The sequence below is a fragment of the Dromaius novaehollandiae genome, chromosome 16 (genome assembly GCF_036370855.1).
Source record: "Dromaius novaehollandiae isolate bDroNov1 chromosome 16, bDroNov1.hap1, whole genome shotgun sequence".
NCBI classification, from domain to species: domain Eukaryota; kingdom Metazoa; phylum Chordata; class Aves; order Casuariiformes; family Dromaiidae; genus Dromaius; species Dromaius novaehollandiae.
Genome location: NC_088113.1, coordinates 12,343,426 through 12,370,185, shown reverse-complemented (window position 1 = coordinate 12,370,185; position 26,760 = coordinate 12,343,426). Strand labels below are relative to the sequence as shown.

Sequence of the window (26,760 nt, the reverse complement as noted above, 5' to 3'; positions counted from 1 at the left end):
GGTTTTCTTTAAAGAGGCAAAGACACCTCTTCTGTTCTTCCTGAAACGTTAATAATAAGATTGGTTCCAACCACAGCTAGTGCACATGGAAAAAAAATTGCATTTGCTAGAGGAAAAATCTAGATTGAGGGAGGAGAGTGACCTGTCTGTGCCTCTGAGCCAGAAAGCTACAGGACAGAGAACAGGGAGAACAGAGGGGAGGGGAAGCTCTGAAATGATTCACAGGCTGGAAGCAGCAGTGGTTTCTCAGACATCCCACCCCTTCACTGCAGTACAGGGCTATGGAGGCAGCCCAGTTCCAGGGGTGGTCAGAGCAGCCCTGCTACCGGATTGTGGCATAGCTCCAGTTTGAAACCCACATGTATGCTTTTGAGCTCCTTAAGCCAATCCATTAAGCACCCCCAGAGCAGAAAACCTATTGCAAGTTTCTTTCTTTTACCTACTTAGGTCCCATAGCTATATAAAGCATGTCAAGTTTTCTGCTAGAGAGCAAAGCTCCTACAATAACAGAACATAAAGGTGGAAACAGAACTTTTAGTTACAAAAAAAGGAAACGAATACCCTAGCAAGGCAATCTACATCCAATACTGGCCTCTCTTTTTAATTCAGACTCATGAATCAACAATGAGTTATGCACTGATACTGCCCTGTTATAGCAATACTGGAGTAGATCTGTGAAATACACTACAAACCCCCCCCAGAAATTGATGACAAATTACAGTGGGAAAGCACACAGGACAGGATGTGCAAGATCTCCGGTTCATGTTGGCTGTAAACAGTTACTGCGTACTTTATAAAATGCAAGAACTCCCTCTACTGTCTAGAGACCATGATAGCTCCTTCGGCACCACCGTGCTTTAGAGAAGAATGCAATCAAGGGAGTTTAACAACGATCCACTAAACATGAAATCAGTTAGATGCATAGGGCTAAGTCTCCAGACATAACCACTACTGAACTACCTAATCAACACAGCAAAGCGTATGAGCCTTTTCCAGCTTTAAAGATAAAAACTAACACTGTTCTAAAAACGAGGGTAGAAGGTGGTGTCCCGTGTTTTTAACCGCAGACATCTGTCATAGTGCTTCAGAACAGGGTGGTTTTATTCTCCTTGCACCTTGATTATGGAAGGGAACTACATTGCATCAGGGTTACTAAAACACCTCCCCAAAGCTCCAGTGCAATTGTTTCTTTAAAGACCAGTATCTGAATACTAGATAAGAACAAAACAGACATGAGAAGAACCAGACGAGAAGACCCAAGTCCTGTAACAGCAGTATGTATTTTCACTTTCACTGTATTTTCACAACATATATTTGCACTTAACTGTGAGTATTTTCTGGACATATGGGGAGGGAGTGGGGAAGAAAGAAAATGTTTTCATAGTGGTTTCAACTTTCCCCATGTGCATCACCTGGAAAATAAATGAGGTTGACCCGTAAAAAAAATTAGTTGCTTTTGAAAAATTGAGCCCAGATAAATGGAAGTGTGATGTGAAGCTCTGAGTTCAAAAACAAACACTCAACCCCCCCAAAACCCTCAGACAAATACCCCATTGTCATTTTTACTATATTTAATGTATAGAAAAGCTTTAGGACTGCAAACATAACCCTCATTTGCTTTTCCATGTATTCTTGGTAATACTGATGTGACAGTGGTAGCAAACATTAGTGATATTATCAGACAGAGTCAGAGAACATAACTTCTCCTGAAAACAGACATTGATGTATACGGTTACTCTTTCTCAATCCCTTTCCTCTTCTCAAATCTTTCGCTACAAGCAAGCATCAAAACTGCTTTGAAAACAATGGCTGAAAGCATCTGAAGACTTCAAGCCTTGCTGGGGGTGTGGCTAATAAAGCGATGCTAAAAGATACTATAAATATTAGTAAAAATCCTGACCAGGAGAGGTCAGTCCTTCTTACGTTAATCTCACCAGTGACCATTCAGTGTATCTGGCCAAAGGCCTCACTGAAGCAAGTTTGTTGTGACTTTGTTAATCAGGTGACCTTAGAAGCCAGAATATACTGCCAATGCTTTATTATAGACAGGGTCCTTTAAAAGATCTCATCCCCCCAGCATAAGGAGATCAGGAGGATTTACTGCTGTAATTCCAGATGAAGCGATGCGGACTGTGTTAGGCAATGAATGCTGACATCAATTTATCAGACCTATTAAGGTCAGCCTTTGACTGGAGCCAGATTCATTCCAAAAAATAGAAGCTCAACTGCTTTCTTGTCTTTTCTCCTTCTGTCCCTCTGCCTCAGTGCTAATCGTCCTGCTAATGCTGTCTCCCGGTGCTAGACACCGGGAATTTCACAGTTGCAAGGTAGCCCGATTAAATTATCACCAACAATGGGCATTTGGGATTTTCCATGCCTACAAGATCAGCTGCTGACAACGAGGTGAAAGCAGCTCTGGCAGAGTACTTCACTCCTGTGCAGTAACACAATACTGGATTTAGAAGCCCAGACTAGCTTGTTGTGTAGTAAGGCTTTTTTTAATCCAGAATTTTTGTACACAAACTAGATGAACCAAGGTTATACACAGAACAAATATGCCTCTTTTTTTTTAAAAAAATCAACCAGCAAGTATCAGTAAAACATCTGACAACCTGTGTAAACAAGTTTATATTTGTTAACTTGATGAAGTCAGCATGGATACACAAAGCTCCTCGGTAGTTGGAATAATAAATAGGAATCTACTGCTCAGTTTATCTCTGAATGGTTGTATGGATGCTCATCACATCCATGCTGTAAATTCCATTGTTATCAGCCTAGCAGGTGCCAAAACATTGCTTCTTATTCATACACACATTTAATCAAAATTAAAGTTGATTTTGTGTGCATTTTCCAGCCAACTCACTGCTTGCTCCCAATATTTTATGTCTGTACAACATAAGAAATAATTTTCAGATAATAAGTCGATGCAACCGAGATTTTACTTCCAAAGTCAACAAATGCATGTGGATCAACAGTCAGGATATGATCATTTAGCATGAAAAACTAGATTTCTGACCAATAGCTGCTATGAGCCACTCTAATTTTCACCTCCTCATTTGGAGCTGCTCAAACTGAGGATAACATAGATATAACTACATTACAAAATTGATGGCCAGAAGAGTTAAAGCTGAGGGTTATAAACACCGATTAAAAAACTACAGGACAATAAGAACTTCTCAATTTAGCCAAGAAAACCTGTGGGTTTATTCCTCTGACTTATATTAGTTTGGTTAGAACCATGCTATCTGAACTGTTTTTCATAACCTGTCTGGTCCATTGTTTGAAAGATTGAAGTTGCAGCGCTAACAATAAATCAGGACAAAATACATAGCAGAAAAAGCTGAAGCCTCTACATTACTCAACTTCTAATGGGCTCCTTACAGCATTACACAGCCAGCAATAACTGATCTTACGGTGGTGCTGTAATGAAGTGCATGGACCACGAGAAGGAAATGACAAAAGTTCACAGGAAGATAGCATTTTATAAATTATATGAACTTTATTTATAACTTGTCTTCAAAAGTCAAAAACATGACAAGTAATTGCTCGGAAGCTTCTAACTGCTCCTGAAACATTATCAGAATTTCATGGAAGTGCACTTAGAATAGTAGCAGAAATCTAGATTCAGGTCAATCAGTATCACAAAACTTGGTTCTAGCCAGAACCTAGAAGTCCCCACCCAGCCACTAACACATTGTAATCTCTTTGCAGATTAAGCATTAGAAATAACCAAACCCAAAATACAGTACTTTCTCCACAGTACTATGAGATTTTTTTTTCCTCTAAGACTGAGCTTCCAGTCACCAAGCATATATGCAAGCATGAGTCTACACTAGTCCGCACCACGTTTGTGAAAACATACTAAAAACAAATTCAAATTAAATACATTAGAGGTCTGGCTGGACAGAAAGTTTAATCAAGAGGTTTGAGCTGGATTATATTACATTACTTACTGTTTTAGGGTAAGGCTATGCTGCCATCTGCAGAATGCAAAGTTAAGTTTGCTGGCCAAATTGATTAGTAGCAAGTTCTGTGGTTGTGCAGGTCCACCACTCTAAGCATGCCAAGTTAAATTGAACTGGACATCTCAATACTACGCTGATTTACACGTTCTCATCAGGTACCTCAGCTGGCTAGATCTCAGTATCTTGACTGTTTAATTAATGAAGTGCTAAACTAAGAAAAGGAAGCTCTATAATAAAAGTTTATAATGGAAGGTATCCATTTACCATGTATTGGAACAGTCATCCTGCTTTCTCATTTCTATTTTATTTCTCCTTCGAAAGCTATACCTGTATATTATACATACATTATATGGAAAACAATCTAAGTACAGCTTCAGCTACATTAGTGACATTCAAATGAAGTTCAGGAATTCAAAACACTTGCTAAAATCTTAAAGGCAGAAAGGTAGTGCCGCGTGAGCACTATGGATTACAAGTATTTTCTTTTCTTTTTTTTTTAAACCAGCTTGCCCTGAGGGATGGAAAAACTAAATACATAAATGAAAATCTTAGCTCAAATAGGAAGCAGCAGTTATTAAAAAAGAACTTCTGATTTCCTCTGTCAACATAAGGCTTAAAATTAAAATGCTAGAAAACTAGTGCCAAAGTCATTAAATTAATCGTAAAGCCAGCAAATACAATATTTGATATATTACTTAAAATGCATCTTTTTTAAACTAAGGCTAATAAAAGTTTATTTTCCAGGTTAGAAATTATTTTTGTCAGAGTATGGAAGAAAATAATAGGCATGGAACTTAAGTTTTCTGAACTAGTTTCTTACACAGTCGCACAGATTTGCTAGGGAAGTTTGTAGTTTGAAGATTTATACTGAAGACATGTTTTCCATATAGTTGAGAGGCTGACTGTACGAATTCGAACACTGGTAAACATTATGAAGTCACAGTTATCATAGGTCACTTTAAATGGGAACTGATCTGACAATTACAGTTAACACCTAGAGCTCTTACTGAATGAAAACAGAGCTGTGAATATACCTCTGATACTAACATTTAAGAAATGTAAGTGAGGGACTGGGGAGAGTTATCTACCTACTAGCTCAGGCCATTCCTTCTGGAATGTTTTTGCTTTTAAAGAGAGTCAAATGAACACAACTGCAGAAAAAGAAGCATAGGAAAGAAAAAACAGACTCCTCTCCTTCACGTTGACTTATCATTAAGCTTTGTGTGAAGCTAGTAAGAAAGTTAGGCTGACATGGTTAAACAGCATACAACATGCTAACAAGAGACCAAATGATACAGAAAGACCAAACCAGGATTTGAAACCAAGAGATAGATATTAAAGAGTCTTCCATATTTCTGGATGCCTGAGTTCATCTTAGGATGTAAAGGGAGAAATGCAAGGAAGCTGGGCACTTCCCCCCGCATGGAAGCTTGGTTTTACAGTTAATCTTCTACTTGGTTCATTTATCACGCAAAGAACGGATCAAAACCTGTGCCATCATATCATCTTCATCAGCATCATAATCCTACGAACAAAGGGTATAGGAACTCTTACTGCAACAGCCATATTAGTTAATACAACACCAAGTAAACTCAGAAAATAGCTGCCTCATCCTTTGATTTGCCAATGATCCAATTTCTCTAAAATAATGGATAAACTATCAAGATATCATCTGCATGGATCAGATTTCACAGTAGCAGCTATGTAAAAAGGCTGGATTTTAAGAGTCATCGGCCTGTATTCAAAAGGTAAGGAAACACATACCACAAAAGTATCATACGAAAAACGATGTCGCCTTTGCAGGTGCTCCATGAAGTTAGCACTCCTGTAATTTGGATCTCCCCATGGCATTGAGGCACAAATTGGGCAGACCTTCAAGAAAAAAAACAAGAAACCCAATTAAGTGCCAACAGTTAAGTGCTTTAAAGTTTACACTGGAAAGGGCAAAACAGAGACAATATGGAAGATTAAAGTCTGAGATTCAGGACAATTGCTAGTCTATATGTAAAGAGATTTTAGATTAGTTTACTGAGACTTTTAATACAAAAGAATTCAGATAAGTAAATTATTTTAATTTGATTTTTAGGCCTCTGAACTGGAATGGTTTAGAGAGTCTTCTCCCTCCATATTGAAAATTAGAATTACCAAGTACAGCTGTTTGCTCTGGAAGATTTCATCCCTCATTTCTCAATAGAAAAGTTTCCTTGAACTCTTTTGCAAAGATCACTTCTCTCAAAGTGAAAGAAATTATTTTAGTTAGTAATTTTGAATTCTAAAAAAACACTTTCAAGACAAGTGAAAGATTCAAAGTTCCAAGTTTTACAATTCCTCTGCAATGTGGGGGAGCATAGCAGATGAAGATCACTTGAGGCAGATGCAATTTTTTCTAAGTATTTTTCACATGAGTTTATAATGGTATCTTCTTTCTGAGAAGAGCATAGAGAGATCTTAAACATTTGTGAAAATCTTTTTGAGGTTATATTAATGTTATGTTTATTATTGTGCATAATTTACTTCAAATGCCTGCTATTTTTCAAATATGAAAGGAGGATGTGAACTACATGCAGTAGGACTAGAGACTAGCTACCTCTAGGGAATGTTTCAAAAACCAAAATTAAGTAAAACTGAAATGTGCGAATACTGTACCCACACTTGGCTTTAACAGAAGCAATTCTAAATATGTACTTAACTTCAAGCAGTAAGCCTCTAAGTCATTGTTTCAAAGGGATTTAAGACTAGACTTCATTGCATTTCTTGAATCAAGACTCATTATTACCACTTGTTTTGCATCCATGCTGTGCAGTGTTTTGCAGTGTTCAACTAGCCCTTCTTGATCAAAGTTTTTCTCACTGCAGTATGGACAAGTAAAGGTAAAGCGATTTGGAAAATTCCTGGTTGAGGGGAAAAAAAGACTATTTACCATTTTAGGAACACTGAGAATAACTATTTATCTTACCAGCTATTTAGAATACAAATTATTCAAAACAATAATCTCATTCTATGCAATTAAGGCAAGCAAGTTTTAAGAACCAGCTTTTTAATTCCTAATATGTTAAAGAACTCTTAATAGCATCCATATTTATACAAAACTGGTTCTCTTACAAATGTTACAAATGCCATTTATCAGTTCGCTTAAGAAAAGGCACAATTAAACACCCAATATGCTACAACACAGATCACTGCAATCAATTCCAAGTTCCCTTCATTATAAGTTACTATGATCAAGAGACGGAAAGATAAAACTATTACTTAACATCCAATCCCCCCCCCCCCCCCCCCCTTTTACTAAGTACCCTGATCTTGAACTGAAACATGCATGGACAACATCAGAGAGCAGAACAGCTTGCCTGTGCACATTCTGTTGTAGGATTAAGGCTTAGTTTAACAATGTGAAAGGACTGAAAGAATTAACATCCAAATTGAGTGAAGAGGTAAAGTCTGCTTTTACTCCAATATTCTACACTTTGCACGATACACTGTAATACAGTCAGTTAACTTCTTTAAACAAGTTAAAAGGACTGTTCTCAGAACAAGAATCAGTTCTGAGGTTTCATAATGATTAAACATTTACAGTCCAATTTGTGATATCAAAAAAAGGTATGTCCAGAAAAGAGCTAGTTACCTGCTGTTGTGAAGTGGTTCTTTAGTTACAGCTTTTACACCTTCCATTATATAATTCTGGTATTTTGAACAAGAAGCTGCATGGCTACGCATCTTTGAGAGATACATCTGCGCAGGCAACAATTAAACAGCAAAGTTAATTTAAACTACTTGCAGTCACTTTCAGGGTTTTAAGCAGAAGTAAACGAAATGTAAAAGAAATAGGCTTTCTACAGAAAATGCTGAAACAGAGAAAAACATGCTGATGAAACAGAAAGCTATTAAGATTATGGATGAGTTAACCTGTAACTTTGTTGCCTGTAATATGTTACAAATACCATGCTGTTCAGGATAGCTCACTTTTCCTAAGCTATTATATTAAAGTTTCATATAAAGCCAGTTTACCTGGTTGCTGAGAAGAGGAGCCAATATGGATAGTAGCTTGGCTTTTAGTAATGAATCTGCACCAAGATCTGTACTGCAGGACATTGTCAGATACACAGAATGCTCAACAAAGGAATGGAAATGAACCTACTCTCACAATTTTTTACCTGCAAAAGTCTAAAGGTTTTTTCATTGGAAAAATCCATTCTATGCTTGAAGTCTGGCTAATGATCAATTTCAAAACATGCTTTAAATTATATCTGAATCTTAATATCCCTATCCAAACTAGATATCTAATGGTGTTTTAAGAAGAGTAAGAGGTACAAAAGCAGGTAATAACCAAGAAGGTTTAGATATTGATTAGCAGTAGATGCGAGATAAAGGTATAGCTAACATATCAGCCTCCATCAGAAACCAATTGCAAGTCTGACAATTCTGTTTCAAGCATTATCCCATTAATGAAAACTCAAATTTCCTGTAAGGAAATCTACACTTCAAGGCACTACAATTTTCTATCACCTGGAATAAGAAAATGCTACTACTCAGAAACCAAAAGTGAAACTGAACAGATCCCCTCGCCTTGGTTATGGGAAACTATAAAAAAAGCAGTGCAGGAGATGAAGAATTTTGTCTTTAATAAAGAGACAGCTGTAAAAGTCCAGTTAGCATGGCGATGTTCTTTAATGAGTTTTAAATTAAAGATTTTAGCTTCACAGCAAAACAATCTGGGAATTAGATACAGGCCCATATGAACTATGAAACTGCAGTTTTGCTGTAATGCGCATCTAGTTAACATTTTCTTTCTGTTTTTTCCATCTGTCAAGCTATTTTCCCATATATTCAGATAATGCTAAGAAGCCTAAAATTACAAAGAAGTAGTAATGATAGGAAGGTGTCCTGTAAGTATTTAACATGCAGGATTTTACCAAACAGTAAAACGCATGGAATACATTGGTCATATAGGACAGCTTTGTCTCATAACTATTTCTGATGAAGGAAAGTTCTTCTGTTTAAAAGCTCAGGCTATCAGTGTTTATAGCCATCTTTGCCATTTCCTTACAACCTTACCCCCACAGAGACACGCCCATAGCAGTATTTTATTATTTTTAAATCAACACAGTATCTTGCATTCAGAAGTCACTTCCTAGGGAGGTAGCAATAAAAACTGCACAAAGAATGTCAACATTTGGGTACCACCTACAAAAAACCGCCTGTAATATTTATCAAAACAAGCACTTGACCTGTTGCTGCAGAAAGCTGAAGAGCAAGTCCTTTACTCTCCTCTAAGCAGCATGACTGAACCGGCATGCTCCGCGCACTTGGTTTTCAAATGCCTTCCTACCTTTTTATTGCAGCCATTGCAAGTGGTTTCCGTCATTTCAATTTGCTTCTCCAGATCTAAAGCTCTGCTACCAGGAGACAGTGTACTGCGGCAGACACCGCAAACAGGCTTTTTCGGCTTCAGGCATTCCTGCAGGCATGGAGTGCAAAAGCTAGCAGGGAAGAAAAACAGCAAGTGGTGAGAGGACATTCCTCCCAGCTCAGCTGAAACACTCAGACTCGCCATGCCCCGCGTCAGTAGCGATAAAGGGGTCACAAGCAGCGCTATCTACCAGGACAGCGGCCTGCTGACATCTGAGCAGCGTGAAGCAAGGAGCAGCCTCGCCCTTACAGCTACAATTACGCAGGTTTAGATACACCCCTGGGCCCAGCGGCTTTCGGCGCAGAAGTAACCGAAGGAGGTTTGCTGCCAGGCCTAGGCCGCCCCCAAAGGCGGCTGCAGCGCGCAGCTGCCCGCGGAGCCCCGTCCCCTCGGGCAGGGCCGCTTCACCCGACTCCTCCGAAACGGGGGCCCGGCCCGGCGCCGACCCCGCCGCAGCCGCTCCGCCCGAGCACGGCCGCAGCCCGCCCGCCGCCCGGTCGCGGCCTCCGGCTGAGGCAGGAGCCTGCGGGCCCGGAGCCGCCGCCAAGGCCCCGGCGCCGTCTCAGGCCGCCGCCCCGCGCCGCCTCGCGCCGCGGCGGCCGCTCACACATGTCCGCAGGGCACGCGCACCGGGCTCTCGTACACCTCCAGGCACACGGGGCACGTGAAGCGCGACAGCGGGTCGTGCCGCCGCGCCGCCACCCGCTCCGGGGAGCGCGAACCGCCGCCGCCACCGGCCACCGCCATCTTGCGGGGGCAGCACCGCCCCCTCCGGCCTCGCCGCCGCGCGGGCCCCGCCCCGCGCCGACAACCAACCGCGAAGCGGCTAGCGCGCAGCCGCAGTACCGCCAAAGGCGCCGGGGCGGGTGCTGGAGCAGGCCCCGCCCCGCCGGGCGCAGGGGGCGTGGCCTGAGGCGTGGGCGTGGCCGGGCGCCCCGGGGCAGGGGCGGGGGCGGCTCGGGCCGGGCCGGGCGCTGCGGGGCCGCCGGGCGCGGTGCGGCCGCAGAGGCAGCGGCCGCGGCAGACACCCCCCGGCACAGCCCGCGGAGCTGCCGGGGGAGGCCAGGCCGGAGCGAGGGAGGAGGCAGCTGTTCTGCGTTGCGGAAGAGAAAGGAGTGCTTTTAAAAACAGCTCAAGCAACCCAGCGCAGAAAACCACGGGCGGCAGGTGCTGCCTTTTCTTTCAGTTTGGCCTCAGGGCTGAACGTCGCCTGCAGTTAATTCATCAGGTTGTTCTTAGCACGCGGCTTTCAGCATCTTCCGGCAGGAGAACGTAACGCCGTTCTCTCCTTCGTTTAGCGTTCAGCCTGCGCTGGCCCGGGGATGCTTAATGGAAGGATAACGCAGCTCTGCGATTGCCAAGCCGAGGCAATGCAGGAGCTATTTATAAAAGAATAAAGACTTAATGGGCGGTTTCAGTGTGGTGGTGGCACAAACGCACCATTCCGAGACTAAACGGGCCCTTCATCCCCTGCCTCTGTTTCGGTTCTTCCTCCTCCTCAGCCATGAACAGCTGATGGAGGATCCAGGCCTCAGGCTCCCAGAGCCCAGACGAGGCCTCTATTTCTGTCTCTATTTCTGTCTCCTTCAGCGCCCGCCGGGTCCGCGTGCAGCCCCAGGCCCCACTGCCCAAGACACCCGGCCCCGAGGCCCATGGGCGGGAGGGCCTTGCGCCCCGGAGCTGCCGGCACCTTGCCCCACGCAGTGCTAGCCGAAACTCCGCGCCAGCGCACTAAACACCTCCCAGCTCTTAAATACAGCCGCCGCGGCCCGCGTTACCTAAGGGCTCCCGCGCGGCGCGAGCAGCAGGCCCCAGCGGTGCGGTGCACCAGTCCGGCTGGCCCCGAGCGCCTGGCACCACGGTTGCATCGCCTCCCGGCCGCGGGGCCACTCCCTGTTTCTCGGGAGGCTGCACGGGGGGGGGGGGGCTGAACCCCCCCGCCCCAGCAGGCCTGCCTCCCTCTGGGTGATGGGCCCCGAAACACCCTGCTACAACCCCCCTGCCCCCCCGCCTAGGCTGCGGCCTGCTCCGGAGCAGCTCCCCCAGTGCCCCTCTCAGCTGGGGGGGCACAGCCTGGCCGCCCCTCGGCCTGGGGGACCCTGGGGGGGGGTCTCACAGCCGGGGGGGGCACAGCCTGGCCATCCCCTCAGCCTGGGGCTCCTGGGGGGGGTGTCTCACATCCCGGGGGGGGGGCACAGCCTGGCCTCCTCTCCGCCTGGGGGGCCCTGGGGGGGTCTGTCAGCCCGGGGGGGCCACAGCCTGGCTGCCCCTCGGCCTGGGGGAGTCCCTCAGCGCGGCCCCCCCCCGCCCGGCGGGCTGTTTCCCCTCCCCGCGCAGCCCCCCGCCGCACGCGCGGCCCCGCTGACGTCACGCCGCGGAAGCACCCCCGCCCCGCCGCAGGGGGAGGCGCCGCTCCCCCCCCCCCCCCGCCATCCACTTCCGGGGTGCCGCCGTCGCCCGGCCCCCTCCGCGCTCGCGGCCGGGAGCCCCCGCGGGGCGGCGACGGGCGCGGGGAGGACGAGCCGCGAGGAGGCGCTGAGCGCAGGGAGGGGCGCAGCGCGGCGGCGGGGGCGGGCCTGCTTCCGGCGCGGGGCGCGCGTGACGGAGCCCGGGGAGGGGGGGGGGAGCGCTGGAGTCTGCATCCGGGTCACCGGGCACTTCCTGCCGGCGGGCGCGGCGGGCCGGGGCGGCGGGCCTGGGCTCGGCGGTGAGTGCGGCTCCGCGGCGGCTGCGGGCCTGGCCGGGCGGCGGGCAGGCGGGCAGGCGGGGCCCCGAGGCGGGGCCGGACCGGGGCCCCGCGGCGGGGCGGCCCCGCGGCCTCGGCAACAAGTATCGGCCGTGGCGGCCCCGCGGCCGGGCCGGGCTCGCCTCGCCTCGCCTCGCCCCGCCCTGCGTGTTCCTCGCTCCCGCCGTCGCGGTTCGCGCCCCGGCGTTTCCCCGGCTCCCCCGCTCGGTGGCAGCGCGCGGTGCCCGCCGTCCCCAGCGCAGCGCGGGGCCTGCCCGGTGCCGCCGTGCCTCGCCGCGGGGCTGCTGCTCGCCTGGGCCGTGCTGTGGGGCCGGCGCCGGGCTGCTCTCCCGGCCCGGCTCCTGCCGCAGCAGGGGGACGGCGGCGCCTTCCTGCCGGGCCGCTGGGCTCTGCGCGGGGCTTGCTGCGCCCGCCTCGGATATTGAGGCTTTCGGGCAATAAGTCGTTACTTTACTCTGCACTGTTGCTCTGCCCGCTCCGTGAGCCCCCTCTTTCTCAAAGCCATGTTTTTCCGTGCCCATTTGCGTATCGGGAGCTTTACCGAGCGCTGTAACCGTGGCTCTTAGCTGCTTAGACGTCACCCCGTGAGGAGTGAGAGGTCTCGCACGAGGAGGTTTTGCTTCTGGGAGCTCTGCCCGCAAGCGAGCGAAGTAGCGGCTCTGCAAAGGCTCCTCGGCTTGTTTGGGTTTGTCGTGTTTTATTTTTCAGCGGCGTGAGCGCTGGCACGTGTACAGATGGCAGGTCATAATCGGAGCTGGCAATGGCTTTGAATGTCACAGTTCATAAGGTCTTGAGGAAGGACTTTCTTTTCCTTTGGGGACTTTCCTAAGCATGTTGTCTTGTACATTTAACCAAGCTGTTTTGTTAAGTAGCTATCAACATTAGAGATGGAAGAACTATTACTTAATCCAACTCCTTACCAGCACAAGATAATTCCTTATCCGAAGGGTGTTGTTACTCATATGTCAAACACAGATCTCTCTCTGAAATCTGCTCATAGAGCCTTACAGCTGTTCTTGCTAAGTAACAGGAATTTTGTTGTTTTTTGTCTGCGGACTTCATCTTGCACAAATTAAGGGGGGAAAATCTAGGAGGGAGAGAAGTGAACTCTTTGTGGAGAGGACTGAGTGACATTTTTACTTCTGCCCCTTATGTTAAGATGTTAATTTAGAGCTCCATATTTCCTGTGATTCACAGCTGCTCTCTTGACATCAGAGCATTTCTTCTTGTGGAAAAACCAAGAGCGGTATGCCTTTGAGCAGAAATTGAACTGCTAGTTAACTTTTCCCACACGATGCTGTCATTAAGCACATCCTTTTCTCAAGCAATATTAGCTGCTAGGCTATTGATTTTTTTATGTTGTTTCTGCCTTTTTTTTTTCTTGCCATGCATTCATGTTATGGCTCCTTTCATTCAGTTCATCTTGCACTTAAGAGTGGTTTTTAATGTCCCCATAGGCTTCTGTTAAAATAATCAGTAATTTTATAGCTGCTGGAATTAGTATTGGGTGGGAAGTCTTTCTAAAATGCTGTTTCAGACTGACTACAACTGAAACATTTCTTTTTTTTTTGGTTCAGAGCCAAGAAATTGGTCAGGACTAGGATTGTGCCTTCATTTAAATAAAAATAGCAATAATAAAAAAAGCCTGTGGTCTGCTTTCTGATCACAATTCCTCAAGCAATCTATATGGAGTCTGTTGGCCTGTTAGTTACCTTTGCTTTGGTAGCGTTAGGAAGCTTGTTTTCTTACCAGCTTTTCCTGTGTAGGAGACAAGAACTCAGTGAGATGAAAATGCGTAGTCAGTGATACGTAAAACCTACCAGCCCTGCAAATAAAAACATAAATGACATAAAAGCAGAAATGATTTTGCTGTATTCTAAGAAAGCAGTTAAAAATGGCAGATGTAGCTTTCTCTTGAAAAGACTACGATCTTTGCAACTGCCAGCGTTTGGCTAAAACTTTAGCTGTACTTTGCGTGTTCGGGGGCACATGCACTGTGTGCTTTCCAGGGGATGGCTGTGGTGTGCTCGCAGCACCGTGAGGGCCTGGGTGTGCCATCGGATAGACTGAGAGGTGTTCAAAAGCCTGGAACATGTTAGAAGTAGAAAGGCGAAGCGTATTAATCTGCCTGGCTCTATGGGCCCGTCCTGCACCGCTACCTAGAAGAGAAGTATGTGCTTTCCCCACCCAAACAAAAGGAAACTTCTTTGTGGGATTTTGTACCCCTATATCTCTGTGCAGGGCAAACAGAATAACAGTGACTGGTTATAATCATGTTTGTACAACTTGTTGGAATCAAAAGAGCACAATAAAAGAAAAAGAGAAGACATCCTAAAATCTCTGCTTTTTCTTTCAGTCTTATGCTGTGAGTTACCTTTGCTTTTGTTCTCTTAGCCAAGGAATCCTCAACCTGGATGTGAATCTCCACCAGTCTTCTAGTACCAAACTCTCAGTGCCTTGCCCGATTTAGCTTTCTTGTGCTCTGTTTTAGACAGATAACTGGGGAAGGGAGTAGAGAATGGCAGTGAAAAGGAGGACACCAAATTTCCATAGACTCTGGTGCTTTTTCAGAACCCTGAAGAGTCTGTTCTGGGAGCCATTGCGCTGTGAACCATTTTATAGAACTCTGTGAGGCGAATAGATGCTATCGACATCTGGGATTTATGCAACTGTGATGACTTGTCTTTTTTCAATTTTTATTCCAGAAGAGTTGCCATTACTGAAGATTCTTTATGCCAGATAATCAACCTACTGCGGAATAACCATGAAAGAGACAAGGTAGCTGCCGACGTGTGAGACAAAATCTGATTTCAATGGATACAAAATATAAAGACGATTTATTTAGGAAGTATGTACAGTTCCATGAATGCAAACTGAATGCCTCTGACAGCAAGCAGCGTCCTATTAACGATGAATATTTGCGAGTGGCAGCGTCAGCCTTACTTTGCCTTCCCAAAATTGATCCCTTTTATAGATTCCGGCTGATAAAATTTTATGAGATGGCTGAAAACTCCCTGAGATGTCTGAAATCCTCAAGTTTACATTCTCTCCATAATGCATTCAGCATGCTCGAGACAGTTGGAATTAATCTCTTTCTTTACCCCTGGAAAAAGGAGTTCAAAAATATTAAGGTAAGACATTTTATATGTGGCAGTAGCAAGAACATGATTATTTTTTTTAACACATTTAATGCATTTCCTTTAAAGACTTTCTTCCACCTCTTAAGACAGCGTAATGTGTATATATACATTTGCGAACTGTGTACAGTTGGTACACAGAAGCCGTAGGAAAGGTTAGGTGGAAAATACATGGATTTTTGTATTGGTGAGAGTACCCATACAGTGGAAGTCAAAGTCCTGTCTGCATTCTTAAAATAACCATAAAATAGAGGAAGAACTTATTTAATGGTTTTGTTCAGACTGTCCTGCTACTATGCCTTACTTTCTACTTGGAGATGATTTTACTAGGGTGAGTGATTAGGTTGCATGTAAGCTCACTCAGTTTGTTCTTTATACTGCATCTGCTATTAATTTAGCACAAGTATTTCAATCCGTGCTTTCAGCTAGATGCATTGCTGAGGATCCCACAAGTTATATAATAACGGTGAGCAAACATCTCTGAAATAATAGCTTCAGGAATATCTTTAACTTGCTTGTGAGTTCTCAACTTAGGAAGCTTTGATTTTAATGTACTTTTAAATTATTTACCTATGCCAGGATCTCAGAGTGAAAAGTAGGAACTTGTATATTGCTTGGTTTGGATGCTGGAAGTGAGCTAGTGGGTTCTCTGCTGTTGATTTTCTATTTTATCTTTTGCCTCTCCTTATGTGCTTGTTCAAAGCTGCTGCAGCATTTCAGTAGTAAATGCTACAGATGACTTAAAAGAACTGTTTAGACACCTATACCTGAAATATTTTTAATCCAACATCAGGTTTCAAAAGTGCTTTGTGGGTTGCTTGTACTAGTGATGGGTATTTTCTTCTTTCTTTTTTTCTTTTTTCTTAAAAGATGCTGTTTCACGGTTTAGCAGAGCATTTGAACATTAATGGAACATTTGAGAGTTCTCTGTTTCTCTTAAGGGGAAACTTCCATTCCTCAAGATTTCTGCATGCATCTGCTTCATCATTATGCTTAAGTTCAGGCTTGTGAAATGCTGCTTGGTCCATGCAGGATATCTCTTGATATGCTGCTGATGTTGACTTTGGTTGTGCACTGTGGATCTCAAATTTGTTCTGCAGAAGGATATGATGGCCAAACTATTCCTGCTTGCAACTGAAAACAATTTGAACTGTGGTGAGAACATAGCTCAGGTATACCAGATGCTAAGGGAACCAACTCACACAAATTGGTGTATCTCTGTGTGTGTGGGGTTTTTTTTTATCCTGCAAATTCTTGACCTAGTTTAAAATTAAAGAAAACAGCCATTCAAAACTGTGTAGTAATAGCACACTAAAGTGGTAAAAGTTTTTTATTGTACATAGTACTGAAGGTGGCTAAGTCTATCTAGATATTCTGAAATATTACCCCAATTTCACAGGGAAATTGTTGTTTTGCTTTTCCAAGTAAGGGACTTAAGCTTTGGTTGTGGTTTGGCACGTGCATCTGAACTTGAAACTATCTAGCCCTAGTTGCTTGGGTTACTATTTTAAAATCTCCTCTGAATTATTCCAGGCTAGATACTTGCTTAAACAGCGCACTTGAGAGGAAGTTCTAAGAGGTCCCAAAACTGAAAATAAAATGTTTTGAGGACTGTTCTATATCTTAAAGCATAGGTTCAAATGCTGCAGTCAGACAGTGGCGATATTTCAAAGGAGTGATCAGCATGTATGCTAACACTGAACTCCTCAGACTGGGAAATTCAGCTTATGGGGGAAATGGGTATATAACTTAGTAGGTCCCAGGTAAAATCGATCAAGAACATTTCTGTATGTGTTTGTAACATGTAAGGCTAACTTGTGTTCCAGAGAGTTAGTTCTCGTCTTCTAAGACAACTTCTGTCTTTCATAATTTAATATTTACAGCCGTTCTTTTCTGTTGCATGTCAACAATGTTACCTGCAGTACATATGAGCTAGTGAACTCTTGTTAGAGCTCTAGATTTAGTCCACAAATTAGGTTTGTGGACTAGGCTTAGGTTGCAGAATCCATGTTTCCCTAGAATTGCTCCTTGAGTCTGAATTTTAAATGGACCTATGTCTCTTTTTTTTATAGGAATTATGATAATAAAGAAAACTTTTCTTTTTAATGTAAACGGTATAAGCAATGCAGCCTTCACACTTTGAGTCTCAAGTTTCTCAAATAGTTTGCTGGGATTTTAACTAATACCCCTTACTTCAGTATATTTAAAGCTGAAATGAAAAGGGCTTTGGTAAGCAAATAATGCAATAATTCCAAGTTCTGGTTGTCCCCACCTGTCCCTTTGTCCAGAGGGAATATGTGAAATCCCTGCCTTTTTACCTTTTATGGTAAACTTGCTTGCAAACAAAAACATGTCTGGTTCATATAAAAGTTAATGTCAGTGTATAGCTTACTGATTTAAATCAACAGGGAGGCCATTATGCTAATCAGGATTTCAATTTGAATGAAAACTCTCCTACTTTGAATTTGCCTTATGCAGAATTTCCATCTGTTGAACAGGAGGGATGCAGAAATGGAATTCGTCTTGCCACAGAAGTTGCATGTGTTCACTGTCATTATTATTTCTGTTTGATTATGCTGTATCCATCACTGAATTATCTGAACATTTAGTCCACTGCTGAATTGGTAACCTAGTTTTCCTCTATTTTTTCCCCCTTCCTCAGACCTACACAGGACCCTTTGTTTATTATGTAAAATCTGCTCTAACTGAAGATGATGTAAGGCAGATTCTGAACTACATGGGTTATGTGCAAGAATTGGGGACAATGTATAAGCTCAAAGAGCAGGTCGATGCCATTCAAGTGAAAATGGTTTCGTTTGAACTCTTTTTGGCCAAAGTGGAGTGTGAGCAGCTTCTTGAAATTCACTTGCAAGTGAAGGATAAAGGTTATTCAGAGGTTGATGTCATAAATGAACGAAAAAATAGCAGTGAAGATGTTCGAGGTTGCTCAGAAGCCATGAAACGACGTGCAGAGTGTAAAGAAAACTTAAATACTTCTATGGCACGAATGGTACTTCAGAAATCAGCAAGTGAAAGGGCCTCTAAAGATTATTTCAAGCCAAAAGTGAGCAAGCCTTCTAAATCAGTGGACACATATGATAATTATTGGGAAAATAAGAAACCACCTTTGATGAGCTCATTGAGTCTCAGGAAAGAACCAATTTTAGTTGATGCAGAAGATGACATTAAAGATGAAATTATCCGTCCATCACCCTCTCTTCTGACAATGTCAAGCTCCCCACATGGGTGTTCAGATGAATTCTTGCCAACTTCATCTCATCACAATGGCATGTTAAGAACAAATGTCCCTTATAGCTCCTATTTTTCTGCTCAAGAAGACTTAGATTTATATACTGATCCTGATTCTAGAAGTATGTTAAATTTTAAAAGACAAGAAGCTATTAAGTCTGATGTATGGGTGTTAAAAAGTGATGCCAACCCTGTTTACCACAAACGCACGCACCTAGCCAAAGAGACAGCTTCCCTCAAGTGCCAAAACTGTGGCGTACCTTGTGGCACTTCTGTTTGCCAAAAGTGTGACAATCTCTTTAACTGCAGGCAGGAATATCCAGCAGTGAAACAGAGCACCTATTCAATCAAATCAGTTCCAAATGATGGCTTGTCTCCTGCATCTGCTTTAAGAGAGAAATCTCAGTACACATCACAGACTCAGAGTCAAGAGAGAGCTTCTCAATTCAGTTCCAAATCCAAACCTTCAGGCACCTCGCGCTGCGGCTTTTGTAACCGCTCTGGAGCTGCAAACACTTGCACGTTTTGTTCAAAAGTCTCATGTGACACTTGCCTCAACGCTTACTATTATGATCCCTGCTGTAGAAAAAGCGAGCTTCACAGATTCATGCCTAACAATCAGTTAAACTATAAATCGGCCCAGCTGTCCCATGTAGTTTATAGATAGACCTGAGTGGTCTGTTTTGGAGGGAAAGGCAGAGGGGAGGGGAAAGGGCTACCATAACTAGTGTTCTGACTCCACTGATGAGAAAATACACTGACCTCTTAGGAAAATGACATGCCCAAATGTTTGGAACCATGATTCAGTGATCAGGTGCCACTTCTTGATTTTTGTGGCTTCACAGATGCTGCAGATACATTAGAGTTCATGCTGCTATAATTTTGGTAACTTCTAACTGATCATTACTTTTCAATTTAAATCGGGGAGAAGAGCACATTTTTCTTTAAAACTTGGCAGCTGTTGCATTTTAGAAAAGTGACATCACACCTTTCTATTACATTGTAGTCATCTCCTTGCCCAAATAAAACCAAGTAAGGCTTTAAAATAAAGACTTTAAAAAAATCTCATTTTCTATGGATTATGAAACTACTGCCGGTTTTTGATAAAGTATGACTTTTAAAATGTGCAAGAAATATGTGAACGGCTTGTTTTGCCAACAAGGACTCATTTTTGAAGTGTGTCTGCATTTCTTGATCTCTAAAATGCAAACACCATGGCATCTCTTTTCATCTTTATGTTTCTTCCTTCTCCCCTTATCACCCAGTTGTTTATCTCAAGCTTATATAATCTGAATCCGAACAGTATGTGCTTTATTTTCTAGTGTTCCAATATCATCCTACTGGTTTTTACTGTATGGTATTTTAAAAAGGTGAACCTGTTTTCATGTCACTTAAATTATGCCTGGAGTGTTGTCTTTCCAGATGAGTACTGATTTTATTTACTTTCTGTTGCACATGTATTAAATATTGTTCTTTGTACTGTAAATAGGTAATTTGGAAACAGTTTATTTTTAATAAATATTTAATATGTTGAGTTCTTAAAAGTGGTAAAATCATCATAGCTATGAAGTCTCTCTGGGTTATTTGTTCAGGTGACTTTTTGTTTTTATGTGTACTGTATTTCATAGCTTATTATAGTCACTGTGGCAGACTGATATTATTGGCTCAGATTTTTTTTTAATCCAACTTCCCCCCCCCCCCCCCCCCCCACTGATAAGGCTACCACTAAACCTCCTGGAGTCTTGCCTAAGAACTGCAGGATTTTGGTTCTCAGTGCACGCTTTTCTTTATGGTTATGGGAATTGTAAGTTTAAATGTTATGCTTCCTTCTAAATTCACTGCGAAGTCTGTAGTGTAGTTCAGCAAGTAAAGCACCAGCCTGGTTAAAAATCAGGGCTCATTTGTGACTCCTATTAAAGTAAATCCATCAGTTATGGATGTGAATTAGATAATAATATTTATCTGTGTTACTGTAGCACAGAGGAACCCTAGCTAAGAACCAGGACTCCATTGTGCTAATCTTTGTACAGTGTGACCCCTCCAGCACCTAATTATGAATAGGCTTTAGTTTTCTATCAAAAGGAAACCCACAAGAACCCTTCTAACTTCCTTATTCAGACTAGCTAGTTAGAACAAAATATCAGGCAACCTAATTGGATGTGCAGAATTAAATGTGTTTAAAATATATGTAAAGAAACCTAGCTGAAGTGTAAACTATGTAGTCCACTTTGCACTAAAATTAATCACTTTTTTTTTAAAGCGTTGTTAGAGTCTAGGCTTCTAAACTTAAATGTCCATTGATCCCTGTGTGACAGAAACATGCATGAATGATTGTTTTTATTTTTCCTTAAATTTTTGGGGTCGGGGGGAGGGGTTGAGGTAGGTAGAGGGGGAAACTATATAGGCTAATGTTGTAAAATAGCTAAAATATTTTAGCCATAAATGGGTGTCAGAAGTAGTATGGAAATAGATGAAACCTGAGTCTTACAGAGGGCTGAGAACAATAAGTTACTGTACAGTTTGCACTAAGAAATAAAGTCAATGGCGTATGTTTAGCAATCAGGGAAAACTCTGAATCAAGTGACTGCAACTGAACACAATGTTCCAGGCAAGTGTTACCTTGTTGACCCTGAAGGTTGGGGTAAATATTGTTTAGGTGAATGATTTTAAGGTTTTCAAAATCTTGTATGTTTTTTATAAATATATAAATATATATATAAATAAAACACAAATGTAGATACATTATGTATATAATGAAGAATTTAAAAAAATTTTACTATTAAGATACAGTCCAAGGGTGGTTTTCATTTTGGTGGTTATTTTGTTTCTGTTCATCTTCTGAAGTGTCATGCCTGTTTGGCTGCTATAACGATGTATCTTCTAGTTCACTAGTTCAATTTCCTTATGGCTACTCACACTACGGTAAATAACTAAAACTGTGATGCCACGTAATTTATACGGTGAACAGAGCAGGGACTATACTTGCTTTGAAAAAGAAAAGTCCTGTGTATATATGTCTTGGAATACTGTAGTACAAAACTGTGTTGAATTGAAGTGATACCATGCTCTATTTTTGTGTATCTTACTGTATGAGGTTGCTGTGATTGATACAGTAAAATATATGCTAATTTAAAATGCAGGTGTTTTGCATCTGATTTGTTAAAATTAACTTATGTTTTGAAGGAATTCAAAAATAAAGAGGCCTTTAAGAAAAGGCTTAACTCTTTTCTTAAAGTTGAGTGCATGTAGCTGTCTGTTTCACAACTGTTTTGCATGCGTAAATGAATTGGTGTGCAGAGGTCATCTTGGGGATGAAGTGGGCAACTGTCTATATCATGAACCTCAACTTCATGGCGTTGGCTGTACTGCCTGAAGAATGCAGAGCTGCTTAAAAAAAAGGTGGGGATTTTTTCCCTTCTTTTTTTCCCTTTTCCCCAAGTCTTAGCAGCATGACTCAGTTTGTTCCATAAGAGCATGTAAGCCAACGTGTCAGCAGTCTGCGCAGCAGGGCAGAGACAGGTTTCGTGTGTAGAGTGAAGCTAACCTAAATTGATTTCCAGCCTTGAGTCTTCATGTCATAAGCAGCTTTTCTAACTAGCTTCCGGATGTAAGCTATATCTTGCAGAAGTTGTATAATACTACTGATGTATTTTTTTGGCACTTGAGTTAAGCCATTTGGCTCCTTTTTCATCCTACTAGCTTTGGAGCAGGATAATTTGTCGAGTTCCAAACTAATGTGTTTTGTGTGAGTGTGTGTGTGTTTTGTTTTAGAGCATGTTAGCAGAAGCTGTCAGGTGAATGCTCAGGCCCCTCATGTTCCATTTCCACAAGTCTTCTAATTTTCCAGTCTGTTGAGGTTACTGAAAGTACTGGGTATGTCTGTAAAGATCAGGCTCAAGAAATAAACTGTAAAATATTCTTGCAGGGAATCTTATCTTACACCTCTGTGCTGCTTGTGCTAATGTATTTCTTGTGCATATAAAACATGACTTGATGCTAACTTATTGTCTGACATTTCTGATTACAGTCCTATTTGCATGTCTGCTCTGTCTTTCGCTTTGAACAGGAGCCTAAAAAACCTATACACTGTCAAGTAGTTTAGACTTGACGGTTTGCAACAATGCTCCTTAAGCTTATTTTTTGTGGAGGATGACTCTGGATTGCAAGCATTTAGTACATGTTGCTAATTATGCTGCAGTATCTTTTTAGGGGAAGAGATTCACCTTTCCAGCGTTTGTTTAGACAGAGGAGCTAATCTGAGTGCTGTGATGACTGTAATGTTACCAGAGTGACTGAGACACAAAAGCGGGAGGTGACTACAAATTAAGGTAACATGATGATGGACCTATTTTGGCTCCAATTCAGTAACTTCTCTGAAGTCAGTGGGAGTTAATTAGGCCTTTTAGCATGGCCATTACTATCGTATCTAAGCAGCAAGTGAGTTGGGCTACAAATGTTCCTGGCTGTTGTTTGTGAAAGATGTTCCGTGCTTCCTTCTGGAAATGATGGGATGTGGTCGTGCCTTCGAGCTCTTGCATGAAATTAAGTAAGATTGAACATTGCACTTATGTTATATATATATATATATATATATTTCTACAGTTGATTGCATCCTGCTAGAAAATATTTTCTACAACTTATCTTGCCAACCTGAAAATGCAGGGGCAGGGAAACAGTAATTAAATTAGCTTTCTGGTTTTGTACTCCTACATCCTGGCTGTGAATAACCAACTCGGAGAGCAACCTTTTGCATTGAGCCACCATATGAAAATGAACAAACTAGTGCATCAGATCTTACATAGTGCCTGGAGGAAGGCAAAAGGTCAAAAATGTGTGATATAGCAGCAGCTCTTTTAACTCTAAAATCCTGTGGACATGCTGCATAATGGAAGTTCCTCCATCTGAGGAGAGGTGTAGGAGAGCTGGGGAGCAGCTGCTTTGTTTGACAGACTTGCTGCACAGATTTCAATGTGCTAATGTGTGGAAAGCAAGGCTGTTCCTTACAGCACTGAAAGCTCTCTGCATCAAAAATGTCTTAGCATATTTTATAGTGTGTAATGGGCCCTTGATTCGGATGGGAACGTGGAGCGCTACACCGACACAGCCTGTGTGCAGCACTAGAGGTAGGACAGTGTACTGCTGGGCAGCTACCTACAGCCAGACGCTGTGCCAAAGCTCTTGTGACCCTAGGCTGTCCACGTCGAGTCGTAGGAGCAATTGGCCTGTAACAAAGAATTTAGGGGGCACAGCAGTGCTCAAAGTGGAGTAATTCCTATATATATACTTTTCTTTATTTTTCACCTCCAACACTACCTTGCTGCTTTCACAGTGTGAGACAGGCCGTGGGAACTCTGCCATCGCTGTGAGTCATTGCTTCATTGGGAATAGCTGCCCTGACCTCTCTGCGAAAGGAAAGGCGCTCGGCTCCTGGGGAGTCCTTGCAGGCAGGGCAGAGACTGCCTTGCTCGGGGAAGAGTGGGGTGCTGCCAATTGGTTTCTGCCCTTCTGTAAGACAGAGTTGCTCCAAGCTTTCTCAAATGCAGGGGAAATGCTTCCCCCAGCACTGGTGTGCAGCCCACGCTGCTGCAGATGCCTGCCCGGAGAGCTGGGTCTGCTGTTTCTCTGTCCTGAGGAACAGCAATGTTAGAGGCAGTGACTGCTGCTGGTCCGCCACTACAACCGACTGCCGCGATCCTGAGCCTCCCACTGCAGTAGCAGAGGTGAAGGGGCTACGGCTTTATTGCTGAGACTAAGCAGCTTCCTATGTTGCCTATGCCTAAAGCCAGGCACAGACTGCCACTGAATTTGGAAAAGCTTTGAGCAGAAAAGAGGTGGGCAGGTGGAAATGTTCCAGTTAAAAATGAAACAACCTGCTCTGATTTTTTCTTTTCTTTTCCCCTCCTCTTAACATCAAGAAGAAATTTCTCTTCCAGCATTCAAAGTCTGAGAGGCACCGAAGTCATGTTTTAGGTAACTTCAGACGAGGTCAGAGGTTGTTTTAATTACTAATATTCCTTGTTGGTGGGATCCTTTCCTACTGCTCCAGCTCCCGATTATTAAGTGGTGGTGGTGGTGGTGGTGACACGTTTGTTCAGGTAAGGCTCTATCATTGCAGTTCCTGCTTTGAGATGAGGATGTGAAATACTTCCTGACCTGGGTAATACTATTCATTTGTTTGTCCTCCCTTTTTCTGGCCTTTTAGTTAATTCTGCGTTTGCTCATTGACAACAATGTCAAAGCTTCCGTTAGCTTTAAGCAATGCAGGATCAGACCTGCAGCGTGTGGCTGGCAACTTGAGTGTGGCAGCTGCTTCTGCTCTTGTGGGTGTGGGGCTGTCATGCTTCCTGCTTCAGAAATCATTCTCATGATAGTCATACTGTTCTGAGATTTTTTTCATCCTCAACCTGCTTTAAAAAAAGAAAAAGAAAAGCCAACCCACAACTCCTCAGCAACTCCTTAGTGAAAGAAAAATGTGGCTTCTCCTGGAGTAAGAAAGATCTGTTTGTAGCGTTGTCTGTGTGTGATTAACTGCCTTACCTGAAATTTTCACAAACCAGCAATTTGTTTTGAAAGCACAGCCAGTGCTGGTGAACTGCCCTCACCAGAGCAGAGGTTTCTGCACGCCTTTCCCTTGCTGCATGTGTGTAAAGTCTGCTTTGCTGTTTACTTTCCAGTTAGGCAAGACTGAGCTTCTGTAGTGACCTAGTTGTGGATCTTTGCCAGTCGCACGTGTAAACCCCAAACCCTAATAAATTAACTGTTAATCAAAACAGATGCTACCAACCAGTGTGTCTAAGAAGGAGCAGGCTGTCTGCATGTCTTAGTGCAATTATGCTAACTAGTACGTTGGTGTTGAACCTTGACACAAGGCAGCTCTGTGAGGAGGAGAGGCCTGCTCGGCTCCTGTGTGGCCTGCCCCGTGTGTCCCAGCACGGCCAGGAGCGACGGGCTGTGCGTGTGGTCCCGGCGCTGGGCCATAGCAGCTTGCAGAAATGATGTTTGCAGAAACCTGCTGACTAATAATAAGAATCTGTGTGGTCTCTTGAAGGTTGCAGAGGAAACCTGTTAGACACCCGCATTAGCACAGGGTCAGAGGGTCTCCTGAAAACCTGTCTGGATACCTGGAGAGCAGTGGGAAATGTCAGTGCCAGACTGAGTCCTGGCATAAAGATTCCCTCTGCTTTCTTAGATGGAGCGTGACTGGATGGGAAGTCTAAATACAACCGCTGGAAGCAGCTGTGTAGCAGCTATTCCTCAGCAGCGTGTGACACTGGAAGCCAGCGGACACCTGCAGTACTTTGCCCGCTTGGTTGGGATGTGTAGGCTGGGCTGGCTAACACTGAAGTGATGGGGTTTTTGTTGGGCTGGGGGTTTTTTGGAGGTACTCTGTTACAAGCAGGCGTACAGTGCAGGCTGTTAGCACCCGCAGGGGAAGGGGGGTGTTGTGACCCCAGAGGGAACCTGCGGAGAGCTGCTGACCGCTGCCTGTGCCCGGCAGCACCAGTGCTTGGGTGTGCCCGAGCAGGAGGGTGGCTCTGCAGGCTTAGTGGCTGCAGCTAGCATGAGTTGGCTCAGTGACAGAAGCAGAAGGGGACAAGGATGCCATCTGCCACATCACCTGTTCAAGACCTGTGTTCTCAGGCTGCATGGCCGGGGTAAGCTGTAACCCCTTCTGTCCCAAAGAGTCGGTGCGGCACTGCTGTAAGACGCCTCTCCAAGCGCTCGGTCCCCCCAGCACGTGCCAGTGGGAAGCGGCTCTGCCGTCGGTCCTGGGAAAGGCACTGAGGTGAGAAGGCTGTTCTCATCTCCTTTATTGCTTCATTCTTGGACCTAAAAAGGCGAAGCTGTTCCAGCATCTTTTTCACACAGTATTAGATGAGAAGATGTATTCCTATAGCTATAGCTGTAACGAGCCTGTTTAATAAGCTGGCTTTGGGCCATCTCAGCAGAAATCAGTGGGCTGTATGCATATGCTCTGCCTTTGCTTTTTCGGGGAGAGTGGGGAGAGGGGCTTTATTCCCCACACTGTGCCTCTCACTCTGGAATAAGTAAAGCCCCTCTTTGGGCAGCTAATGTTGCATCCTTCACTACGACTAAATTCACTTATTCTCCAGACCTTAATGCCAGAAGTTTCTCTGAGAGGCATTCCTAATGCCAGGAAGGGAAACGGAGCGTGTGTGTGCATTTTCTGCTCTGCTTTGCTGCAAAGTCATGTGAAATAGCTATAGATGGCACTCTGGTATCAGTTACCGCTTG

At 43.8% G+C, this 26,760-nt stretch overlaps 2 protein-coding genes across 3 annotated transcripts; one reads left to right on the top strand and one right to left on the bottom strand.

Moving 5' to 3' along the window:
* Positions 1-1,261: 1,261 nt before the first annotated feature.
* On the bottom strand, positions 1,262-10,185 carry RNF114 (ring finger protein 114). Its single transcript, XM_064521491.1, has 6 exons — positions 9,980-10,185; positions 9,292-9,442; positions 7,588-7,694; positions 6,742-6,856; positions 5,730-5,837; positions 1,262-5,490 (listed from the first exon to the last, which is right to left on the bottom strand). The coding sequence occupies exons 1-6, from the start codon at positions 10,117-10,119 to the stop codon at positions 5,425-5,427; spliced, it is 687 nt and encodes a 228-aa protein (XP_064377561.1). The 5' UTR covers positions 10,120-10,185; the 3' UTR covers positions 1,262-5,424.
* Positions 10,186-11,993: 1,808 nt separating this feature from the next.
* On the top strand, positions 11,994-21,748 carry SPATA2 (spermatogenesis associated 2). 2 transcript variants are annotated; one of them, XM_064521490.1, is made up of 3 exons: positions 11,994-12,079; positions 14,824-15,249; positions 17,918-21,748. In XM_064521490.1, the coding sequence occupies exons 2-3, from the start codon at positions 14,932-14,934 to the stop codon at positions 19,169-19,171; spliced, it is 1,572 nt and encodes a 523-aa protein (XP_064377560.1). In that variant the 5' UTR covers positions 11,994-12,079; positions 14,824-14,931; the 3' UTR covers positions 19,172-21,748. The 2 variants fall into 2 exon arrangements, with proteins under 2 accessions (XP_064377560.1, XP_025955405.1); XM_026099620.2 differs by lacking the exon at positions 11,994-12,079 and adding an exon at positions 12,456-12,803.
* Positions 21,749-26,760: the final 5,012 nt, after the last annotated feature.